Raw genomic sequence first — 20908 nt, forward strand, 5'->3', positions numbered from 1 at the left:
AGATGGAAGACCTTGATTGGAGGCCTCCCGAAAAGATGCAGCCAATCAGTGTAGGCAATAGGCTGGGTTATACATAACACTAACCCATGGTTTCTTTAACTCGCCTAGCCCTACCCAGAGTTTATCGGGCAGACAACTAAACACACCATAGTTCATTTCCTCAATCCCTGGGTTGCATGTTTCTTCCCTCCTTTGCTTGCTCTAGTACCAGGCAAAGAATACCAGGAGTACCAGTCTGCAGATCAGCTTTATTTCCACTCATTTGCCAGCTTTGTAGCCTGGAGAAACAACCCATGAATAACCTATAGTGCTGGGCTTATATTGGACAAGGCTTAAACAACCCAGAGTTCATAAACCAAGGTTTCTTTTTCAGGGTTGTTTGTAGTTTAGCAAATCAGTTTGTCAGCACGGCTGCATTCCCGCCTCGCAACAGCACCAGATTCAACAAGCTGTTTGCATTATGCACGAAGCTGGGCTCGAGGGACAATTTGTCTAACCTGCGGCACTCTGTTTATAGTAGCAATGGGCCACTAGTAGTCCTCCAAATGTTGTTCGCTTACAGTTTCCACCAGTTCCATCCAGCACAGCCAGTGTGGGGGATGATGGGAATTACTGACCAAGCCAACTGGAAGGCCACCGGCGGTTCATCCTTGGTTTATGTACTGTTCTGAGGATCACCCACTGAGTTTGGGGCAAAAGTGGTCACTCTGGTGCATGTGAATTCTCTGATGGTTTACAAGGCGGGCTCGCTCGACAAAGCTTTGTCCACAGAGGCAGCACAGGTGTGGGCCGTTCCTGGCGTGGTACCGCTCATGAGCCACCAGGCTGGAGTGGTGGATGAAGCCCCGCCCACACTCGCCACACACGTGTGGCTTCTCGCCCGTGTGGATCCTCTCATGCTTCTCCGCGTGGGCCCGCTGGGCGAAGCTCCTCCCGCAGAAGGAGCACGTGTAGGGCTTTTCGCCCGTGTGGATCCGCCGGTGTGTTGCCAGGATGGACTGGGTGCTGTAGTTCTTCCCACAGACGGAGCACTGGTAGAGCTTCACCTTTGGCGTGGATGTTTCATGCGGGATGAGGTAGGACTTCCACCGGAAGATCTTCCCGAATTCGACCCAGACCTCTTCTCTTTCCCCCGTCAGGTTGCTGCTGCAGGACCTTCCCTTCTGTTCTGGTCTCCCCTGTGCCTGTCCACAAGCTACAAGGACTATGGCGTATCCTGGTTCACTTTTTGCCGTCCCAAATACCTTTTGCTCGTGCTCGGGATGGATGGGAACGGGGTCCAGGCTCAACGCCTTGCCTGCATGAGGGAGAAAGCAGCCCCATGTGACTTACAATAAATGAAGAACCTAGGAACAGCCCTGCTGGATCAGACCTGAGGTCCATCCAGCCCAGCAGTCTGGGCACACAGTGTCAAACCGTTTTCCCACAGGATCCCTCCAGCAGAAGGGGTGCGAGACCTCCGCCTGCCCAAGCTCCTCAGTGTCTGGTGTGTGCAGGCAGGCCGTCTCAGATGATGGAGGGAACACATGGCCAGCGGGGCTAGTAGCCTTCTCCCTCATGAATCTGTCCCATCTCCTTTTAAAGCCATCCCAGCGGGTGGCCATCACAACTCCCTGTGGCAGTGAATTCCACAGTTTAGACTGTGCTGTGTGAGGAAGCCTTCGGTCTGTCCTAACTCCCTCACCAATCAGCTTCATGGGATGACCCCTTTAGGTGCTGGAATTACGAGAGATGGAAAATTCCACGGAAAGTCATAATCCCATGGTGTAAAATGTAATCCTATGCAAGTTAACAGAGATAAAAGGCCTACAACTCCCAGCTCAGCCAGCAGCCTTAGGTACTAATTTTAGGGGGGGGGGGGTTCCCTGTAATTGTTCTTTAGATCCTATTTTAACATATTGTTTCATTGTATTAATCCATTTTCACTGCATGAGACTGCAATCGTATGCATGTTTAGACAGAAAAACAATGTACAGCTCCCAGGATGGAAACTGTAGGTCTTTTTTTCCTATCAAAATATGCATAGGAGTGTGTCCCAATTAGCTTATTTGCTTTCTTTATTGAAGCATTTTGATAACCACTTTGGTCTCAACAAAATTAGGACCACGCACACTGCCTTGGGCTCCTTGGAGGAAACGGCAGGATATAAATACAGGAAACAAGTTTAATATGTTTTTCTTGATGTTTACATTCATATGACGCCGTTTCTCATTCTTTCAAGGATCTCAAAGCAGCTGTTTGGTCCTCCTTCTCTCAGTTTTATCTTCACAACAACCTGGTGCAGCTGTCAGTGACTGGCCCAAAGTTACCCATGTGGGTTTCATGTGGACTAGAAACCAGATCTCTTGCATCCCCACCTGACATGCTAACCAGTGCAGCAGGCAGACTGGCACCATGGAAGTACAAGAGGTGTACGGGCAACACAAGAGGGCGACTGGTAAGCCGTATGCAACCCCGGATTTTGGGTTGCCCAGCTCTGCTCTAAAAGACATGGCTCTTGCTACATGTGAAAGCTTCTGATGGGTACATACTTGAGGAGGAAATGGTCTCCGCGGTTGTTTCCATGGAAGGTTCTTCTGGCTCAAAGGGTTCGTCCTTGATCTCAGTCTTCACTCCACCACCTTTAGCCACACACAGAAGAAAAAAAAATGCCAGAACAAAACAAAAAAAGAAAGACCACCCTTCCCACCACAAGAAGAGAGGGAAACCTCTCATGAAAGAATTGAATGTCTTTTTCTGTGAGGCATCAGGCTGTTACACAGCCACTTAAGAGATTTTAAAGCTTCCTTTCAGGGCACAGTAACCTCTGTTTCTTGTACAGAATACTGTATCTGCAGTATACAGTATACTGTATACTCTTGCTTATAGTATCACCAAAATTATTTAAATCGCAAGCAAACAGACCTACACACACCTCAGTAGCAGAGCGGTTAATGGTTTTTAAGTGACCAACACAAAAACACAGAAAAAGGCAGGTCAGAAGGGGTCTCCCAGGCCATGTAGTCTGACCCCCGGCTCCAGCTGCTTCTGCTTATGTAATCCCCAACATGTGGTTGTTCGATCTTTTCATTTTCCCATTATTTTAATTGTTAATTGGTTTTAATTGTGGTTTAAAGATTTAATCACTGGATGCTGCGCCATTTTTATTTTATTTGTGCTTGTTGTAAACCATCCCAAGACAGCAGTAATGGGACGGTCTATACCAGGGGTCCTCAAACTTTTTCAATAGGGGGCCAGTTGAAAGGTGCCAGTGATGGGTGCGGGCCGCCAAGGTGGTGTGGGAAGGGGTGCAGGCCAGGGTGGGGGACGCATGTGCGCGCAGAACAGCAGGGGCATGCGTGCGCAGAGATCCTTTTCTCCCAACGAGTCCAAAATGACCTCCTTGCCAGCAAGCCGGCCCCTTGCCACACACGCGCACGGCGAGCTATGGCAGGCCGGATGAATGGGCATGGCGGGCCGGGTCCATCCCGCGGGCTGTAGTTTGAGGACCCATGGTCTATACAGTGGTACCTCGGTCCATGAACTTAATTCGTTCCACGATTCTGGCCAAGAACCGAATCAAATTTGCCCATAAGGGCAGTGTAAATAAGGTTAATCCATTCTGACTCCTACTAACATGGTTGTAAACTGATTTTGGTCACAAACTGAATCAAATTTTCCCTTAAGGTTCAATGTAAATAAGGTCAATCCATTCTGCATTTTTTTTAACCACAAAAATATGAAACAAAGTACAGTACAGTATGAAGAGAGAGAACACTAACTGCTTGAGGCGACTTCTGGCATGGAGGACAGGAAGGTGTGGGGGGTTATTGTTTGGGGGGAGAGTCCCCCTCCATAAGGACATGGGGAGCTCCCCTTCAGGGGTTTCCTTTCTTCTTCATCCCTTGGCTGCAGGGTCAATTTTGGCAAAAAATCTGTCTATAGTCACTTGTTTTTTCCTGCTCTGCATAACCCTCCGGAAATGAGAGACCACGTTATCGTTCATCAGATTCAACACTCTGTTCGTTACAGTTACGTTGGGGTGGCGCTTCTCAAAGAAATCCTGGCACTCATTCCATTTTTTCATAATGGATTATATCACATCACTGCTAACTTCCTCCCTGTCTTCCTCTTCCTCAGTGGAATCCTCCTCAGCAAGCGCCTTCTGCTGCTCACTCTGGAGTTCAGCAAGTTCCTCTGTCGTCGGATCCTCCTCATGGTCCCCAAGGAGCCCCTCCAGGTCCACCACTGACGTCCAGACCCATACTCTTGCCCACGGACACAGGCTCCACCACTGCCTGTGCATCAGACCCTTCAGGTCACGCTCGGTGACACCTTCTGGCCACAGATCGGTGCTTGCGTTCGCACACAGCAAAAAGGTCAATCTGTTCTTCATGGGCTTGTGCCCTGGCAGTGCCTTCTCCTGTGTGATGTAGGTTCTGCTCAGCATCTTCTTCCAGAAGAGCCCTGTTTCATCGCAGTCGAACACTTGTTGGGTGATGCGTCCTTCTGCCTACATGAATTCCACAAATTCTTTCTTGCAGGCTTCTGCAGCAGCTTTGTCAGAACTGGAAGCCTCACCATGTCTTAGCGCACTGTGGATGCCACTTCTCTTGCAGAATATATCAAGCCACCCTCCACTGGGTTTAAATTCATCACTTGTTTCACTTGTAGAGGGGGGGCTTTTTCTGCAGTAAATCACTGTGTAATTTCCTCAGTTCGTGACCAAATCGGGTCGCAAACAGAAATTTCAGAAAAATTTCGCCTCATTTCGTGAACTCTGCATTGGGTAACAACTACGTTTGCGGCCATGTTGCTGCACAAACATGGCCGCCATCACGCCCCCCCCCCACCCCCGAGCACGATCGCTATTGCACAATGATCATTTGGACTCTCCCTCCAAACAATAACCTCCCCACCACCTAGGTTAGTGTTCTCTACTGTAGTGTACTTAGTTTCAAATTTTTGTGATCAAAAATTACAGAATGAATTAACCTTATTTACATTGAACCTGATGGGGAAATTTGGCTTGGCTTGTGACCAATTCGGGTCGCGACCACAGTCCTGGAACAGATTTAAGTTTGTTTGTGAGCCGAGGTACCACGGTACACCCTTTTGTCCACTTGCCCCGGTGTCCGTTCCCTGTGAAGGACCCTCTTCACTCTGGTCCCTCCTCTTCCTAATCCCTCTTGCCACCTCTCTTTGCTTCCATGGTGGTAGCCTGCTGTCCCCCTGCTTTGCTAATCAGCAGCATCGTTAAGGCTTGCGCCTTCAAGGCCTCCCTTTTTAGAGCCGCCCGCCTCTCCTTACCTTCCAGTACCTTCTCCCAGGGAATTTCCCCCTCAGGAAGTCACAGCTCCAGGTACTTATCCCCACTCCCCTGATCTCAAAGCACAGGATGGCCTTTCTAGCCCTGCCGCCTTTCCTCTCCACTCCTCCTGCCCCTGTCCCCCGATCCTCTGCCCAGGCTCCTACCTTGCCTTTGCAAGTCCCCTGACCACTCTCTCTGCACTCCTCCAGCCTCTGCCGCTTCACTGCACTCGCTTCTGCCACCGCCACCTAGATTATTAAAAAAAAAAAAAAAAAAAATCCACCCTGGAATGACTATGCCTTCACATGATTTTTTTAAAACATGCTCTTTCTGCCTAGAGAGTCCTATGGGACTATTGGTTATAGAATAGAAGTCTAATGATCAATTAATTAATTAAACGGAGGTGTAGCCCTGAGGAGGGAATTCCAAATATATGGGCCCATCACCATGAAAGCTGTACCCCTAGTACCCTGCCATCCCATGGTTCTTGCTGGCAGACAGAGTAGGGCCTTTGAAAACTGATCTTAATGTGTGGACAATTTCATACAGGTGTAGGCCTCCTTTCAGGTAACATGGCATTCTTTTCAGGTGGCGTTAATAAATACTTAAGTATTATAATCTATAAAACAATTTATAATAATAATATTTCTGCAGTTCTAAATGGCCAAAGCTCTCTGGGCAGTTCACAAATCATAAAAACCACCAACGCAGATAATAAAATACACATAAAATTTAAAAATTGAAACAAGTGAACTACAAAGAATTTTAAAAAAAATATCCAACATGCTAAAAAGTGGGGCAAACATAAATGCACCGTCATATGTCATGAAATTCCATTAAATGCCTGGGAGCAGATGGTTGGGTCTTCGAGGATCAAATGCTGCACCTTGAATTGTTTCCAGAACCTTCCAGGCGGCTCATGTTAATTGTATATTCTAAGAGTAATTCAATCTGAACACCTATCTGATCCAACAATTTAATCTGAAGTTCCCACAGTGGTCTTCCAGGCAGCCCCATGTGGCACACACTGTAGGAATTTTCAGGCCCAAATTGTCACTGGATTAGACACCATGAATTGGGGATTAGGTGGAACCAGGCAGGAGAAGAGATCTACCCATGGCTGGTAGCAATTTCAGCTCATTGCTGCAGAACAAGCTTCCTTGATTTGCATCTCTTCTGAGGATTCACCCAAAGGACAATGAAGCAGGATGAACAAATTCCAAGGTGATATTTCGGGAACAAACTCGCTAGTTTTTTTGTTTCATGCAATTGTAATCAACCTTCAGGCTCATCTCTTCTCCTTGCACAGTGTGTGCATAACTCAACTGTATCAATGCTAATAATAAACAAACAATAAGGAAACATAGGCTAGTAGCTTCTAAGCAGACTATAAAATTTGCCTTCTTCAGGCAGATGTCAGCAACCGCTCCTTCAGTCAGCTCAGTTTCCCTGCTGGTCATGGAGGAAGAAAATGCAGCAGGCTGGCAGAAAAGGTGTCCATTTTATGGACTGATAGATTTTGTTTTGAAAGGATAACGTAACCCGTACATTTCTGACCAGCCAGAATTATTTACCAGCTTTATTAAAATTTACAAATGGGAAATGCATTCTGCATGCCTTTTGACAGCAAACTATGACACTTACAAACTGAAAAAGGCTCACTTCTCAAAATGCAATGGATTACAAACCTTAGAGTGCTTTCAATATACAAACAGTAGCATATAAGTCATAAAGCCCTAAACAGCCTGGGTCCAGGATGCCTGAAGGAGCGCCTTCTTCCCTATGCGCCCTCCTGCCCCTTGGGATCGGAGGCGGAGGCCCTGCTCCGGGAGCCCTCCTTGAGGGAGGTTAGGAGGGAGAGTACCCGGAGGAGGGCCTTCTCTGCGGTGGCGCCCCAACTGTGGAATGCGCTCCCCAGAGAGGTTTGCCTGGCATTGACTTTTTTTTTTTTTTTTGGCACCAGGCAAAAATCTTTTTATTTGCCCATTATTTTAATATTTAATTATTTTAATTAGGTTTTAACATTGTCATGCTCAGTATTGTACTTTGTTGTAATTTATTTATTGTTGTAAGCCGTCCTGGGACGTCTCGTAAAAGGACGGGGTACAAATATTGTTAATTAATTAATTAATTAATAACAGCAAATAGACAGGTTATTGTTGAAGCCTGTGTGTAAATGCTAGGAAGTTGTGTGTATTTCATACACATCTATGTGTGTCTATTTAAAAAACAGATTTTAGTGTGTGTGTGTGTGTATGTAATATGAAACATTTTGGGTGTGTATGGGTGCCTTGTCGAGGACCCCAGTCAAGGCTGCTACCTGCAAATCTCTCTGCTTCCTTGGAATCCTGTACAACTTGACCCTCGTTGTCTTCAGGCCCTGTGCTGAGGCAGTCCTGGGGATCTGCAGCCTCTTCTTTGGAAGGTAATGGAAAGGCAAACCCCTGAGCTGGAAGAAGGAACAGGAGACGTTTGGCACTTCTGAACACAAACTTGCAGCACTGCAATTGCCACAGGCTTTGTGCGGAGGGGAACGCTGGACGCACCAGGGGGAAGGGTCCGACCCCTCTGAGATAGGCAGTGGCCCCAGATGGGATGCATCCCTTCCAGCAAAAACACAAAACAATCAAAAACAAAACACTGGAGACATTCAGAAAGAGCCTGGACAGCCCTCTGAGTGGGATGGTGTCACATGGTGTCCTGCACCAGCAGGGGGGTGGACCCGATGGCCTCCATGGCCCCTTCCAAATCCACCATTCCATGATCCTAAGGTCATCACGGGGAGCACGTGCCACCTGCTCAGGGCTTGCCGTGGCCCCCTCACAGGAGCAGCTGCCGCTGGCCGGCTGGCAGTGATTGCTGGCCAAAGGCTCAGGCAAGGTTCGTTCCCCAGCCCTTCCAGGACTGCACCTGGGAGCCAGTGCACAGCGGTTCTCCCGCTGAGCTCCAGTCCCCAAATATAAATACTGATTGCCTGCACAGCTCCTTCCACCTCTGAAATGCTATGATTTTAAGATCACCGTCCTCCCCTGTATGGCTGCTAGGAAGCTACTTTATCACAGGCCTGATCACTAGTTCATCCAGCTCAGGGTTTTCAAAACTGCCAGCGGCAGCTCGCCAGGGTTTCCTGCAGGAATCTCTGCTCACCCTGCCTGGAGGCGCTGCAAATCAAATCTGAGGCCTGCTACCTGGAAAGGATGGTGTAAACCAGTGTCCTGCACCAGCAGCGGGTTGGACCTGAGGGCCTTCCGGCCCCTTCCAACTCTACTGTTCCGGCATTCTATGGATGCACATCATGACTGAGCCACGATTCTTCCCTCGGAGAAGGCGGCACAGCTACACGTCTTCATGGCAGAAACATCCATTTCACAAATGGTTCTCAAGGGTCCTAGCACTTACAGAGCCGTTGCTTTTCTGGGACTGGAGACCTGCAAAGGGCTTTCTAGGTTTTACGAGGCCAAGCGCTTTTTCAGTGAAAGCACTTTGTTATTATTATCAATTATATTGATATTCCTCCTTCCTTCCTTCCTTCCTAGGAATTCAAGGTGGCCGATCAAATTCTCCCACTTCCTCTCCATCTTATCCTCACCACAACACCCCTGTGAGGTAGCTTAGGCTGGGAGTCTTTAACTAATCCAAAGCCACCCACCTGGTTCTATGGTTGTGCGGGGACTAGAACCCACGTCCTCTGCTTCCCAGTTCTGCACGCTTCGCCACTACCCCCCACTGGCTCTCTCCTGCCTTTCGCACACAGACGGGCATTATCAAGCTGGATGGGCAGTGTCGTCCCCACTTTTGCCCCTGCGCAGGGCGCATTTTTCGTGGCTTTCAGAAGAAGGGGCGTCTCGCTCTGGTTTAGCGCCCTGTTTAGAATGAGTGTTTACAGTTGCTGAAGCAGCACCGTTTCTTTCATGTTATTACTTTGAAAAAGAGTACCTGCCACACAGGGTGAGAGATCTTCAAGCTGAGCATACTTCCACATAAACATGGTTAAGGCTGGAGCTGTAAAGTCCCATTTATTCCATCTGGCTCAGTCAGTTTCACAACCTAGCTGGAACCTTTGCCGTCTTGATTTTCCCTCATTGCTGTTCTTATGTGTGTCAAATCCCGCCTTAGTTGTGCTAAACAGGGTTACAGATTGACCTTGTAGTGCAGGACATGAAATGGCTCTGAATACAGAAGCACTCAGCAAACAATAAAGTCATACAGGGGCACACCCAAAATACCATCCAGCTTCAAGGACAGCTTCTCTCACTTGTGCATTTCCCGATCTACAGGGAGATTTCTATTCTGCCTTTTCCTCTAAAAAAACGAGGAAAGATTACAGTTGGCTTATGACAAAGGTGCAGAACCTCAGTTCTGGGGGGCAGACCCACCCTCCGCCCATGGTTCCTTAAGTGGTCCCACACCCTTCTCCTAAACAACTATCATGTGCACATGTTCTCATGTGCATGAGAAGCTGGCCGTTTTGGCAGGACTGACAGCTCAGACCCTGAGAGTGAGTTGTACGAAGGGGAGTTGGCCAATCCCGGCAGGGCTGGCAGCTCGGGCTCTGATAACGAGATGGTTGTTGAAATGGACACAGTTCCAGCTGTAGTCTAAGGCCCCGGGGGCCCACCTGTTCCTACTAGGCGGGAGATTAGTTCAAGGGCAGCCGAGGGGCCCAGTCAATCTGCCCGTGGGAACGAAGAAGAGCAACAACAGCCCAAGGGGGGATTTAGAGATGGGGAGTCTATCTGATGGAACCTCCTGAGGTGGTGGACCCAAAAGTCTGTCATCACAGTCATAGGGTGGCCCAGCTGGGATCTCAGAGGGAGGAACGCAGGCATGCCCATTCCCACAGCGCCCCTCCCCGAGACGGACACAGGAGGATTCATAAGCAAAGCTCTGGGTGAAGGGGGCCAGAGAGGGTTCAACAGTTTGCTTTGTGTATGCTCAGAGACTTATATGTAAAATGAAGACGTTCAGCAAGAAGCGCTGGTGAGACTGTTACTTCTGTGAGGGAGAACTCGGCTCGCAACAACAAACACTGGGTGTTTTCCCAACTTTTGTGCCATTTTTTCTCATTTTCAGAGGTTGAAATATTTCTCTAGTGGCATGTTATGGGCAGTAAGAATGGTCTTAAGTTCAAAACAGCTCGTATTTTGGGGGCCTGCATCTTTTGCCCTTAGCCTGACCCAACACTGGAATGTGTCCCCAAGAGCTTCTCTGAAATGTAATTTGGCCCTTCCACTGAGCAGCTCTGCATTCCTGACTTACTCATATCCTCAGTTAGAAGTGCATGAAGAAAATATGAAAGTCTCATATTATACACGTCATCCAGAAACACCTTTGGAGCAAAGGGATCCTTACCTAGCGAAGCCACGTTCACATAATTCTCCACCATGACTTCCTTGTAGAGAGCCTTTTGGGCCGGATCCAGCATGAACCATTCCGACCTACTAAAATGGACAGCCACCTCCTCAAATGTCATCAAAACCTGAAAGACATTACAGGGAAGGGTGGTGACGGTTTCCGGATATGAAAAAAATACACACACATATTAACATTCTGAATTTCACTTCGTATTAAGTTCACACGTAAATGGGCACTGGGTAAACCTCATGTCACTGTACTATATTACAGTGAAGAGGTACAGAAAACAAGACACCTGGAATTGTGAAATTCTGGGGCTTGTGGGTATCGTCATCCCCAAGTCATCCAAGCCCCTGCTCAAGGAAGGAGCCCCGAGGCAGGATGCAACCAGAGCACCCATCTCCCGTGGCCACCCATCTGCCTCCGTTTTTTCCATCTGCCTTAAGCTGACTCAGCCCCTCAGTCCATTTAGCCCAGCAGTGCCAACACTGAGTGGCAGCAGTTCCCCAGGGCTTCAGGCAGGGGTGTTTTCCAGCCTGTCCAGCACTGCTGGAAACGGAACCTGGCACTTCCTGCATGCAAGCGTGTGTGAACCCTGCCCCTGAACTGCGGCCACGTCTTCCAACAAGGAAGAGCAGACCACCTCCCAGTGCAGACTGTTTCTTAGAGGCACCCATCAAGCTGCTTATATTGATATCCCACTTATCTTCCTTCAAGGAGCAGGAGCCTTACCTAGTCATCCTCTCCGTTTTATCTTGAAGCGACCCTATGAGGTAAGTTAGGCTGAGAGGTCAAGACAGGCCCAAAGTCACCCCATGAGCTTCAAAGGCAAGCGGGGAGTAGAACCCGGGTCTCCCGAGGCCACCTCAGCACTCCAACCACTACGCTGCACTCGGGTTTTCCGATGATATAGTTGTGTGTGTACGACAGCTGAAATTTCTTGGCAAATGTAGGAAAACTCATTACTCACATGCATGTTATTATGCATTTCATACACCTTATTGAAATAAATTTTTGAATTTTTTAAAAAGGAAAGAAAATGAAGAGAACAATCACTGAGGTCCTGAGTTTCCTACCACTGGCAGGAATACACCCGGGACACAGTTTCAAGCACAGGACATTCCCAGCAATGAAAGCAGGGAAGCCAACATCTATTTCCCCTGGAGCTCCATAAAATTGGTTTCCCATCTGGAATAGTAAGCTGGCCTGCAGGGAAACTGACAAAAATGGTATCTTCCCCCTCCACTGGTAAGCTTTTCTACTGGAATTTGTCTGGTTATGAATGGAAGGAGACCTTCTGTTCCCAGCACACTGCTTGGCGTTTAAATCCTAAGCAAAAACATTTTATTGCACGCTCCTTCAGTGCACTTGTAGGATTCAATGCAGACTTATGGCACAATCCTATGCCAGTTTAGGCCAGAAAAATGTCTGACAACTCCCAGCGTTCCCCTGCCAGCTTTTTTCCAGTCTAAACATGCACAGGACTGCACCCTTGTTATGCTTAAAGACGACCCACTGAAATCCACGAGAGCTGATTTAATCTACATTCTACAGCTTTCAGTGGACTGGTTAAAAGAAGCACGAGGTCTGGATTCAAACCATTGTCTTCACCATCACCAAGGTCACCAGGCTTTGTGGCTTGCAAGGGATGCAAACCCAGGTCTCTCTCCAGCCCATGCCTACCACTGCCTCTCGGCACGGCTTCTCCGGAGTAGCAGAGGGGCCAGAAGGCTCAGCCCCGATGCTCCAACAAAGGGACATCGGCGGGCTGCCTCCTCGCCCCCAGCCCCGATGCTCCATGGTTACCTGGGCTGAATCGACGGCACCTGTTGCGGCACCGGCAGGAGGAGCCAGCGAAGGGGGCGGCACCAGGGACGCCATTCTCCTGAAGGCGAGGCCGGGACGGGGCCCTGCTGGAGAGAAGGGAGGAAGGGGAAAGCGGCGGTCACCTCCCCGCTGCCCAGGCCAACGGGGGTGGCACAAGCGGCCCGCCCAGAATACAGGGTCTTTGCAGGGTCAGCGCGAGGAAACGGGGGCTGCCAAAAGCGCAAGGCCCGAGGCGGACCCGCACCCACAAGTCTTATCTGGCAACCACCAGACTCGCACCCAGCCCAACGTCCACCTCCGACGAGAAGGAAGGAAGGGAGAAAAAGGGGAAGGGCGACTCTCTAGAACAGGCTCTATGGTTCCTGTCAGAGAAGCCTTACTCCTAGAGTGTCCTAAGAAGGAGGGCTTGACGGTTCCGGCCAGCTATCGAGGTTGCTCTGGAAATGAGGATTCTATGGTCGGAACCATAGAGCCCGTTCCTAGACAAATGCGGTTTTATTCTGTGTGGGTGGCTTCCTCGCGCATGCTGGAGCTGCACTAAGATTGCGGCTTTCCTACGAGGAAGTGTTGCAACATCTGGGGTTGTTTGTTGTTGTTGCTGTGTGCCATTAAGGCGTCTCCCACTCATGGTACCCTGTGAGCATAAGCCCTCCCAAGTGCTCTGTCCACGATAGGCCTGCTTAGCTGTTCTAAATTCAAGGAAGTTTAGTGTATGGGTTAGAGCACTTGACTGGCCCTTGGGAGATCCAGGTTCTAGTCCCCACTCAACCATGAAGCTCACTGGGGAACTTTTGGGCCAGTTGTTGACCCCCCAGCCTATCCTACATCACAAGGTTTTTGTGAGGATAAAATGAAGAGCTTTGTGTGTGCTGCCTTGGATTCCTTGGAAGGAAAAAAGAGGGCTATAAATGTAATAATAAGAAAATAAATACATAAAAATGAAAGGACAGCAAACTTAATGGTTGCATTACTTATAACTTTTTACTGACAGAGAAAGGGACTTGAGGAATTTGTTGCCTCCAGGTAAAAAGTCTCTTGGCCATCTGTTTTGTGGGAAGGGACATTTGTGGTCAAATGAAGTCATGTTCTCTCTCTCTCTCATTCTCATTCTCCACCTCGGTCCCTCTATCTGCAAAATGGGTTACCAACAATTCTGACTTGTCTCTTCTTTCTTAGAATCATTACTTCTTGCAAAATCTTCCCAAGGAGAGCCAGTGTGGTGTAGTGGCTAAGAGCATGGGACTGGGACTCAGGCGATCTGGGTTCTAGTCCCCGCTCGGCCATGGAGCCAACTGGGTGACTTTGGGCCAGTCACAGAGTCTCAGCCCAACATACCTCACAGGGTGGTTGTTGTGGGGATAAGAGAGAGCAGGAGAATGATGTAACCTGCCTTGAGCCCTTTGTAGGAAAAAGGCAGGAAATAAATTGGAAAAAAGGTGGTTTACAAATGCAAAGGTACAATAATAACAGTACACAAAATATACTTCATAAAGCTTCTTCCTGCAGGATGGATGAAGCAAACATCCGAGGGGGACTTATCTGCCTCCCCACCCACCGCATTTTCTCTCATTCCATGTTGGTAGTTAGGGTTACAACTTTTTCAGAAAGTGTTTGAGGGCCTTAGCAGACCCCCATTCTACCCTACAACATCTTGCAGTCTCTTCTACTTTTCTTACTTCTGACTGTTGAAAGGATATTGTCTATGCAGGCTTCCAGGGACATTTTTACAGTCATGAGGACCAGAACTTTCCCATGTCTTGCAAAATAAGAACAATTTTGTGCAAAGCAGTAAGTTAAAGTGGCTTCATTCTGCCTGCTCCCCATCTTTCTGTGAGTTCACATGCACACGGAGAGAGGGGGAGAGAGAGCATGCGAGAAAGGAGGATGAGTATGTGCAAATTGTACATAATGGACTCAGGTTTGATCTGGCAGATGGTAGACACACACCCGTTAGAGCATGTGCTGAAGCTGCTGATTAGGGTACAGTCCTGCCTTTGGAGATCTAGAGCTCTGTCAGGGAATTTCTGGAGGATCCAGTGCTGCACCTTTTGCATTCCTCCAAGCCAGAAAGCTATTAAAAGTGATCACAAATAGATCTAGAGCTCTGTCAGGGAATTTCTGGAGGATCCAGTGCTGCACCTTTGCATTCCTCCAAGCCAGAAAGCCATTAAAAGTGATAATGAATCTGTCAATGAGCTTGATTAGGCCGCACAGACAGGGTCTTTTTGGCAGTGGCCCCATGTCTGTGGAATTCCTTCCTGTTTCACTTCATCCATTCAAGCCTTCAAAAGAGTGTTAAAAGCTCATCTCTTTCAAGTGGATTCTTATAAATATTTATAATGCTGGCACTGCAACACTGTTTTTAAGTGATTCTGGTGACTTCTAATGTCATGATGCTGGCCTCAATTATTCTGCCCTTTCAATGACTATTTTCTGATGAATATAAGGAAAGCTCTGCAGGATCACCCCAAGTGGCCAACCAGCTGCTTCAAGCTAGGAATCTCACAAGCAACAGATTCCTATGAAGGTGGGTAACAGCAGCCTCCCCACCCATGTTCCCCAGTAAATGGTGTACCCTGGTATACTGCCTCATTAACAAGGCCTCTTCCTCCTCTGTAAATTTGTCCGGTCCCCTTTTAAAGCCACTACATCTTGTGGTGTGATAATGTACTGGAGAGCTGTGCATCTTGTTTGCTTGTTTCCAGGTCACTTTGGGCAATAAAAGGCAGCCTAAAAATATTTAAATCAGCATGCTCCAAACTGGTGGCCTCCAGGAGATTTGGACTTCTTCAACTTCCAGTATTGCTGGCCATGCTGTGGGGAGAATGCTGGGAATTATAGTCTAACACATCTGGAGCCAGCAGGTCTGGAAAGTCTGAACTAAGGAATTATGAATCCAGAGGAGAAAAGGGTTGCAGAAAGTAAAGTCGGTCAAAACACCATTCATTGTATTATTCAACCTATTTCTTGACCACGTTTCAAAACAAGGATTTTCTTCCCTCGACTTTCACCAGCAGAATCCATTCCGTCAAGTTGCACATTGGGAGGGAAGAGAAGCAGGATCATGTCACCAGCTGGGCTGAAAGACTTAATTTTCCCCTCTTCCTTTTCCATCTCCGTTGCCTTCCGTGATGCATCTTTTTATAAGCTTGCAAGTAGGAGCTGTGTTGTTTTACTGTTTGCACATAAGCAGGTCCAGGAGACTGTTTGGCTGGTTGTTGTTGTTAGTTGCAAAGTCGCGTCTGACCCATCGCGACCCCATGGACAACACTCCTCCAGGCCTTCCTGTCCTCCACCATTCCCCAGAGGCCACTTAAGCTTGGAGGCCACTTAAGCTGCTTCAGTAACTCCATCCAGCCACCTCATTCTCTGCCATTCCCTCCTTCTTTTGCCCTCAATTGTTCCCAGCATTAGGGTCTTCTCCAGGGGGTCCTTAAGTAGGATAAAAGCAAGTAGAAGAAAAATAACCCTTGATGCACTTAAGACCATGATGCTGGTCTAAGATCTACTTTAAACTATTGTCATTTTTATACACGTTTTACATTTTTGTATGGTAATCTGCTTTATGATGTTTTTAATGCTGTTTGTAGTTTATACTGTATTTTTATGTGCCGTTGCAAACCACCCACATTTATTTCTCATATTCATGTCTTGAGGCATAATTTCATAAAATGTGATGTGATATAGCCAGATCACTAGAAACATGTTTTAAAATGGGCAGGGGAACAGCAAACATAATTAAAATAACATTTTTAAAAACTGAATGTTTTAAAACAGGGGCAAGGAATAGCAAACATAATTAAAAATAAAATGAAATGGTAAATGCCCATTATGCAAACCCCTGCAAATGGAATTTTTTCAGCATATCAATGAAACATGTATAATGAATTAATCTATCTGGTCTCACTCTGGGCCGAATGGACTGTACTGCTCCAGTTTGCTGGTGGATGACGCCACATTTCTGAATGAACCTCTCCGTGGAAAAGCTCTCCTCCTGCTGAGCTTGTGCTAATGCTGTGCTAGCTGCATCGTTGTTCCACACACACAACTCGGAGCTTCCCTAAACAAGGCCGAACGCAGGAAGTCCAACAGAGAGACAAGCTGGATCCCAAGGGGACTGTCGCCTAGCACCACTGGAGAAGGAGCAACACAAGATATTACGGTGTACCCCACTTCAAAACAGCCTCTTTTTAGTTTTTACTTTTCCAGTTTTCAGACAGATGTATTGGACTGGCCTTTGCCCGTTTAGCAGCGAGGATTCTTGACCTGTACCAAGAGCAAGCCCCGTTCCAGGTTAGCTAAGCCCGAGTGGCCCTGTGCAGTAACCTTACACATATCACAAAAGGGCAACCACAACCGTGTTGGGAGCGGGTGTTGGAGCACCAGGGAAACGAAAAGTCAAGACAGAGTAGAGAATTTATTAAGCATGGTATGGAGAAAATAGACAAAGATTTTTTTCTTCTCCCCCTTAAAACTCAAACTCCAGGTCATGCAAGCAAACCAACAAGCAGTGAATTAAAGTTGGACAAGAACGGGACTTCTTCGTTGCATGCGTCCTCCAGCTGCGGAACTCCTCGCCATAAGCAGCAGCGGTGACAACAGCAGTGGCAGCTGAGGCTTTCCAAAGCACCATGAGACAAATCCATGGAGGATTCATCTTTCTATGACAGGCACAGGGAACCTCTTCCGGCCCGAAAGCTGGAAGAAGCTGCGTGCTGGCCGTGAGCAAGGCTAAGGGAGAATCAGGCAGAGCCAAAATTACAGCATCTGTTCGCTTCAACACTGTTTTTATCAGCATCTCATCCTTAGAGGAAGCATCGCAATCTTTCAGAGTGGGAGATGCAGGCTGCACACATTCCAGGACGCCACCAAATGACGGGTAGGCACAAAAAGAGGGGAGGGGGATACCTGGACAAGCCCAGGGACCCCTGTAGGGCCAGATCTGTTCCATGAACTTCAGCTTCCGCACCCCTCTTCTGCGGCTTCCGCACCCAGTACAAAATTCCGAGATTCTTCCGCTGTGTCAGCCCTGTTCCTGGTTTCCACCCCAGGTGTCCTTTTTTCCAGGAAGTAGCAGGACTGCCTGTGGAGCCGGCCCACCGCAGTTGGCACATTTCTACAGGTTGTCCCCCACATGGGTTCTCTCATGCTTAATCAGCTGTACGTGATACATAAAGTTCTTCCCGCAGCGCTTGCACTTATGGGGCTTCTCGCCCGTGTGGGTCGTCTTGTGCCGCTTGAAGGACGTGCCGTCATTGAAGCGCTTCCCACAGTCCACGCACTGGTAGGGCTTCTCTCCCGTGTGGATCCTCTTATGCCTACGCAGGGAGGTGCGGTCGCCAAAGCTCTTCCCGCACTCGGCGCACTGGTAGGGCTTCTCGCCCGTGTGGGTCCTCCAGTGGACCACCAGGTTTGCCTGCTGCGTGAACGACTTCCCACACTCCGAACACCGGAACGCCTTTCCCCCTTCTGCCCGCGCCAAGGCGCACCTCGCCACGGTGCCCTGGCCGCCCTCCGTCCCGTGAACCCCCTCGAGCGCCCCTGCCGGCGTCCCGCACGGGAGGCCCGCCTTGTGCTGCCGGTGCTCACGGCGCTCCCGCACGTGGGCGATCCCGTGGCTGAAGAGGTACTGCGGCTTGCTGAAACTCTGTGCGCAGACCGAACACCGGTAGGGCTTCTCTCTCGGGTGCCTCGGCTCGTGCTTCAGGAGCTCGGAGCGGTGCAAGAAGCACTTCCCACAGTCCTCGCACTTGTGGGGCTTCTTGCCCATGTGGGCGATCACGTGCCTCTTGATGGCTGTCCGGTCCCGGAAGCAGCGCCCGCAGTCCGCGCACTCGTAGGGTTTCTCCCCCGTGTGGATCCTCTGGTGCCTCTTGAAGGAGGTGCCGTCGCTGAAGCGTTTCCCGCACTCCAGGCACCGGAAGGGCTTCTCCCCCGTGTGTGTCCTCTGGTGGCCGTTCAGGTGGGCCTGCTGGCTGAAGCGCTTCCCGCAGGCCGAGCAGGCGAACGGCTTCTCCCCCGTGTGGGTCCTCTCGTGGATCACCAGTTTCGCTTTGGTGGACACGCATTTCCCACACACCAAGCACAGGTGCAGCTTCTCCCCTGGCAGCTTCGCAGGGCTGGCCACAAGATCGGGCCCCCACCGGAAAGCTTTCACACGGCCAAACTCTCCCTCGTCTTCTGCCTTGAAGATGCTCTGCTTGGCAAAGTATTCATCAGGATCACTGTATCCCCCTGAGGAATTAATGAACTGGATGGGATTTTTAGCAGGGTGATGCTCTAAGAACCCTTTGGAGTTTTCTTCTAAATCACCTCCGACTACGGCTCTTCCCATCAGCATGTCCTCCGTCGAGCTTTCTGGCTGCTCTTTCTCCTTGCTACACTCGTTCTCCTCACCTGCCAGAAGAAAAAGAAAAACCTGGCATGAGTTTCTCCCAAGCGTCATTGGTTTCAATGGGTCTGCTCTTAGTAACGACAAAATAACTTTTCATAAACTGCCGTGGTGGCATGTTAAATAAGGAAAGGAAATCAAATCAATAATGAAGGTACCCAAAAAGCCTGTTGAATTCTCATCTTTTTCTGAGTCCCAGACAAACAGGTGTTCTCCTTCTGTCTCTGTTTCCTTTTCTCCTTCTGCTGCTTCTTCTTCCAGCCAGGAAATGAGGTTGGGTTTGAGAATCAGAAGTCCTGCTTCCAAGGGAACAAAACAACAATTTTAATTTTCAAAATGTTGGAAACTGTGCCCCCCCCTTCATGTGGCAGACTGGTGCTGGGCACCCAATTGTTAAAATTATTTATTGAATGTGTGTGAAGAAAATCAGCCCGACTGCTTTTTTCACTCACACTTACGAATGAAGAAACCCCTAATCAATATAAAGAAAAAAAAACACCTCAAAGTCAAAAATAAGCCACCATCAGTGCATTAAGACAAATGAAACCCATAAAAATGTCATCTCAAAATGATGAGAAATATGTTTATCCCACAACAAACAAAATTTCCCTGCCTCTTCATGGCCTGGGACGAACACCACAAAGTAGCCCGGAAAGGGGCTTAACTAACGTTCAAACGCCCAGGAAAAAGGTACCTCTTTGTATGGCATGAAAAAGATGACAGTGACTGTATTCAGACAACACAACAACCCACACTCAAGAGTTATTGTTGAAAGCTGAGTCATTGTGTTGTCTCAACCTTGCAGAGCTAACAACTCACAGTGAACAACTCAACACTTCACACCCGCAAAACAAACTCTGGGTTCTCTTAATGTTTCATAATGATGATGATATATAACAACACAATCATGTTTCATGTTATTTTATCTGTATTACAACCTTAGCAGTCTTGAACACTAATTTGGTGGAAAAGTGAGATATAAACTTAATGCATATTTATTCATATATATTTATCACAGAGATGTGTGTCTGACTATCTGTTGATCTGTTGGTGCCACTGTGGCAGGACTAAAATCCAGGCATCTGAAATTTGGCATGCGAACTAAGGGAATCCTTGGGGTTTTTTGGTTTTTAACGTGTATTAATTAATTAAAAGGTGTTCATTTGGTTAAAACCTGCAGTAACATCTCCAGTCACTAGGTGGCAGCCTTCCCTATCCAACACAGCTCTGCTGCTCAAACAGTGGGAAGCTGAAAGAGTTGTATACTTCCCCCCTCCATCTGCTGTGGGGCACCCCACACTCCAGGAAAAAGAGTGGGTAGACCCTTCTCCGAGGGCTCCAGAGATGTCCCATGGCAGGGTCATCTTGGGCACCACAGCAGGCGTGGCTTCACTGAGATGGGGCAGGTATCACGTGTCCTACTCAGTCCGCTGTGTAAGTTTTCTCGATGGCTTCGTTGCATTGAACTAGGGGCTATTCCAGGCTGCTGGATCTCTTTGCTAGTGTTGGGTTCCTCCTTCGTGCGTTCAAAGCCACAGATCTTTTCTTGCAAATCATTCTGTATTGACCAAAGCACACAAACACCCAGAACTGACTCTCTTAGCATGCCGGAGGCGCCTGCTGAAAACGAACACGGCTCCTCTCTGCGCGCTCATCTTCTAATTGGGCCAGCCTCCTCTGCGGACGCAGCGCCATGGGGTCAAGAGCCGGGGCTGCCTCGTCTGTGTCTGAGAAAATCCCCTACTTCAGGACCTCTCCTGCCGACTGCACATCTTGCTTATTCCTAGAGGCAGCCTGCCGGCCCACCTGGGAGTCTGCCCTTGAGATAAGCGTCTCTGCTTCTCTCAGCTCAGTGTCTTGGCCTGGCCCACATTCCCTGGCCCTTCTGTGCCTTTTCCTCTTCTCCTTCTGATTCCAGTTCTTCTGGAGACCAGCCAGCAGCCCTGGAGAATGTGCGCCCAAAGCAGCCGTCTTTCTTTCTCACTCCTAACAGCTGGCACATAATACAGATGTTGGGGACATCACAGGAAATGTACTTCAGCTGT

At 48.6% G+C, this 20908-nt stretch overlaps 2 protein-coding genes across 3 annotated transcripts in view; both read right to left on the reverse strand.

The window, feature by feature from the left end:
* Nucleotides 1-228: 228 nt before the first annotated feature.
* LOC123035051 (zinc finger protein 189-like) lies at nt 229-12761 on the reverse strand. Of its 2 annotated transcripts, XM_044452891.1 has the most exons (7): nt 12721-12754; nt 12452-12555; nt 10643-10769; nt 7611-7739; nt 5455-5538; nt 2532-2621; nt 229-1297 (listed from the first exon to the last, which is right to left on the reverse strand). In XM_044452891.1, exons 2-7 carry the CDS (start codon nt 12524-12526, stop codon nt 675-677), a joined length of 1128 nt encoding a protein of 375 aa, XP_044308826.1. In that variant the 5' UTR covers nt 12527-12555; nt 12721-12754; the 3' UTR covers nt 229-674. The 2 variants fall into 2 exon arrangements, with proteins under 2 accessions (XP_044308826.1, XP_044308827.1); XM_044452892.1 differs by lacking the exon at nt 5455-5538 and having other exon boundaries at nt 12452-12761.
* A 4109-nt stretch (nt 12762-16870) lies between these two features.
* LOC123035062 (zinc finger protein 850-like) overlaps nt 16871-20908 on the reverse strand; it is a 56916-nt gene continuing 52878 nt past the window's right edge. Inside the window, exons 14-15 of the mRNA XM_044452903.1 lie at nt 19022-19162; nt 16871-18868 (exon numbers count right to left, since the gene is read on the reverse strand). Coding sequence (XP_044308838.1) covers nt 17589-18868; nt 19022-19162 — 1421 coding nt within the window. The 3' untranslated portion in view covers nt 16871-17588. The remainder of the gene's footprint in view (nt 18869-19021; nt 19163-20908) is intronic.

The sequence above is a fragment of the Varanus komodoensis genome, unplaced genomic scaffold (genome assembly GCF_004798865.1).
Source record: "Varanus komodoensis strain SLA01 unplaced genomic scaffold, ASM479886v1 scaffold76, whole genome shotgun sequence".
Taxonomy (NCBI): domain Eukaryota; kingdom Metazoa; phylum Chordata; class Lepidosauria; order Squamata; family Varanidae; genus Varanus; species Varanus komodoensis.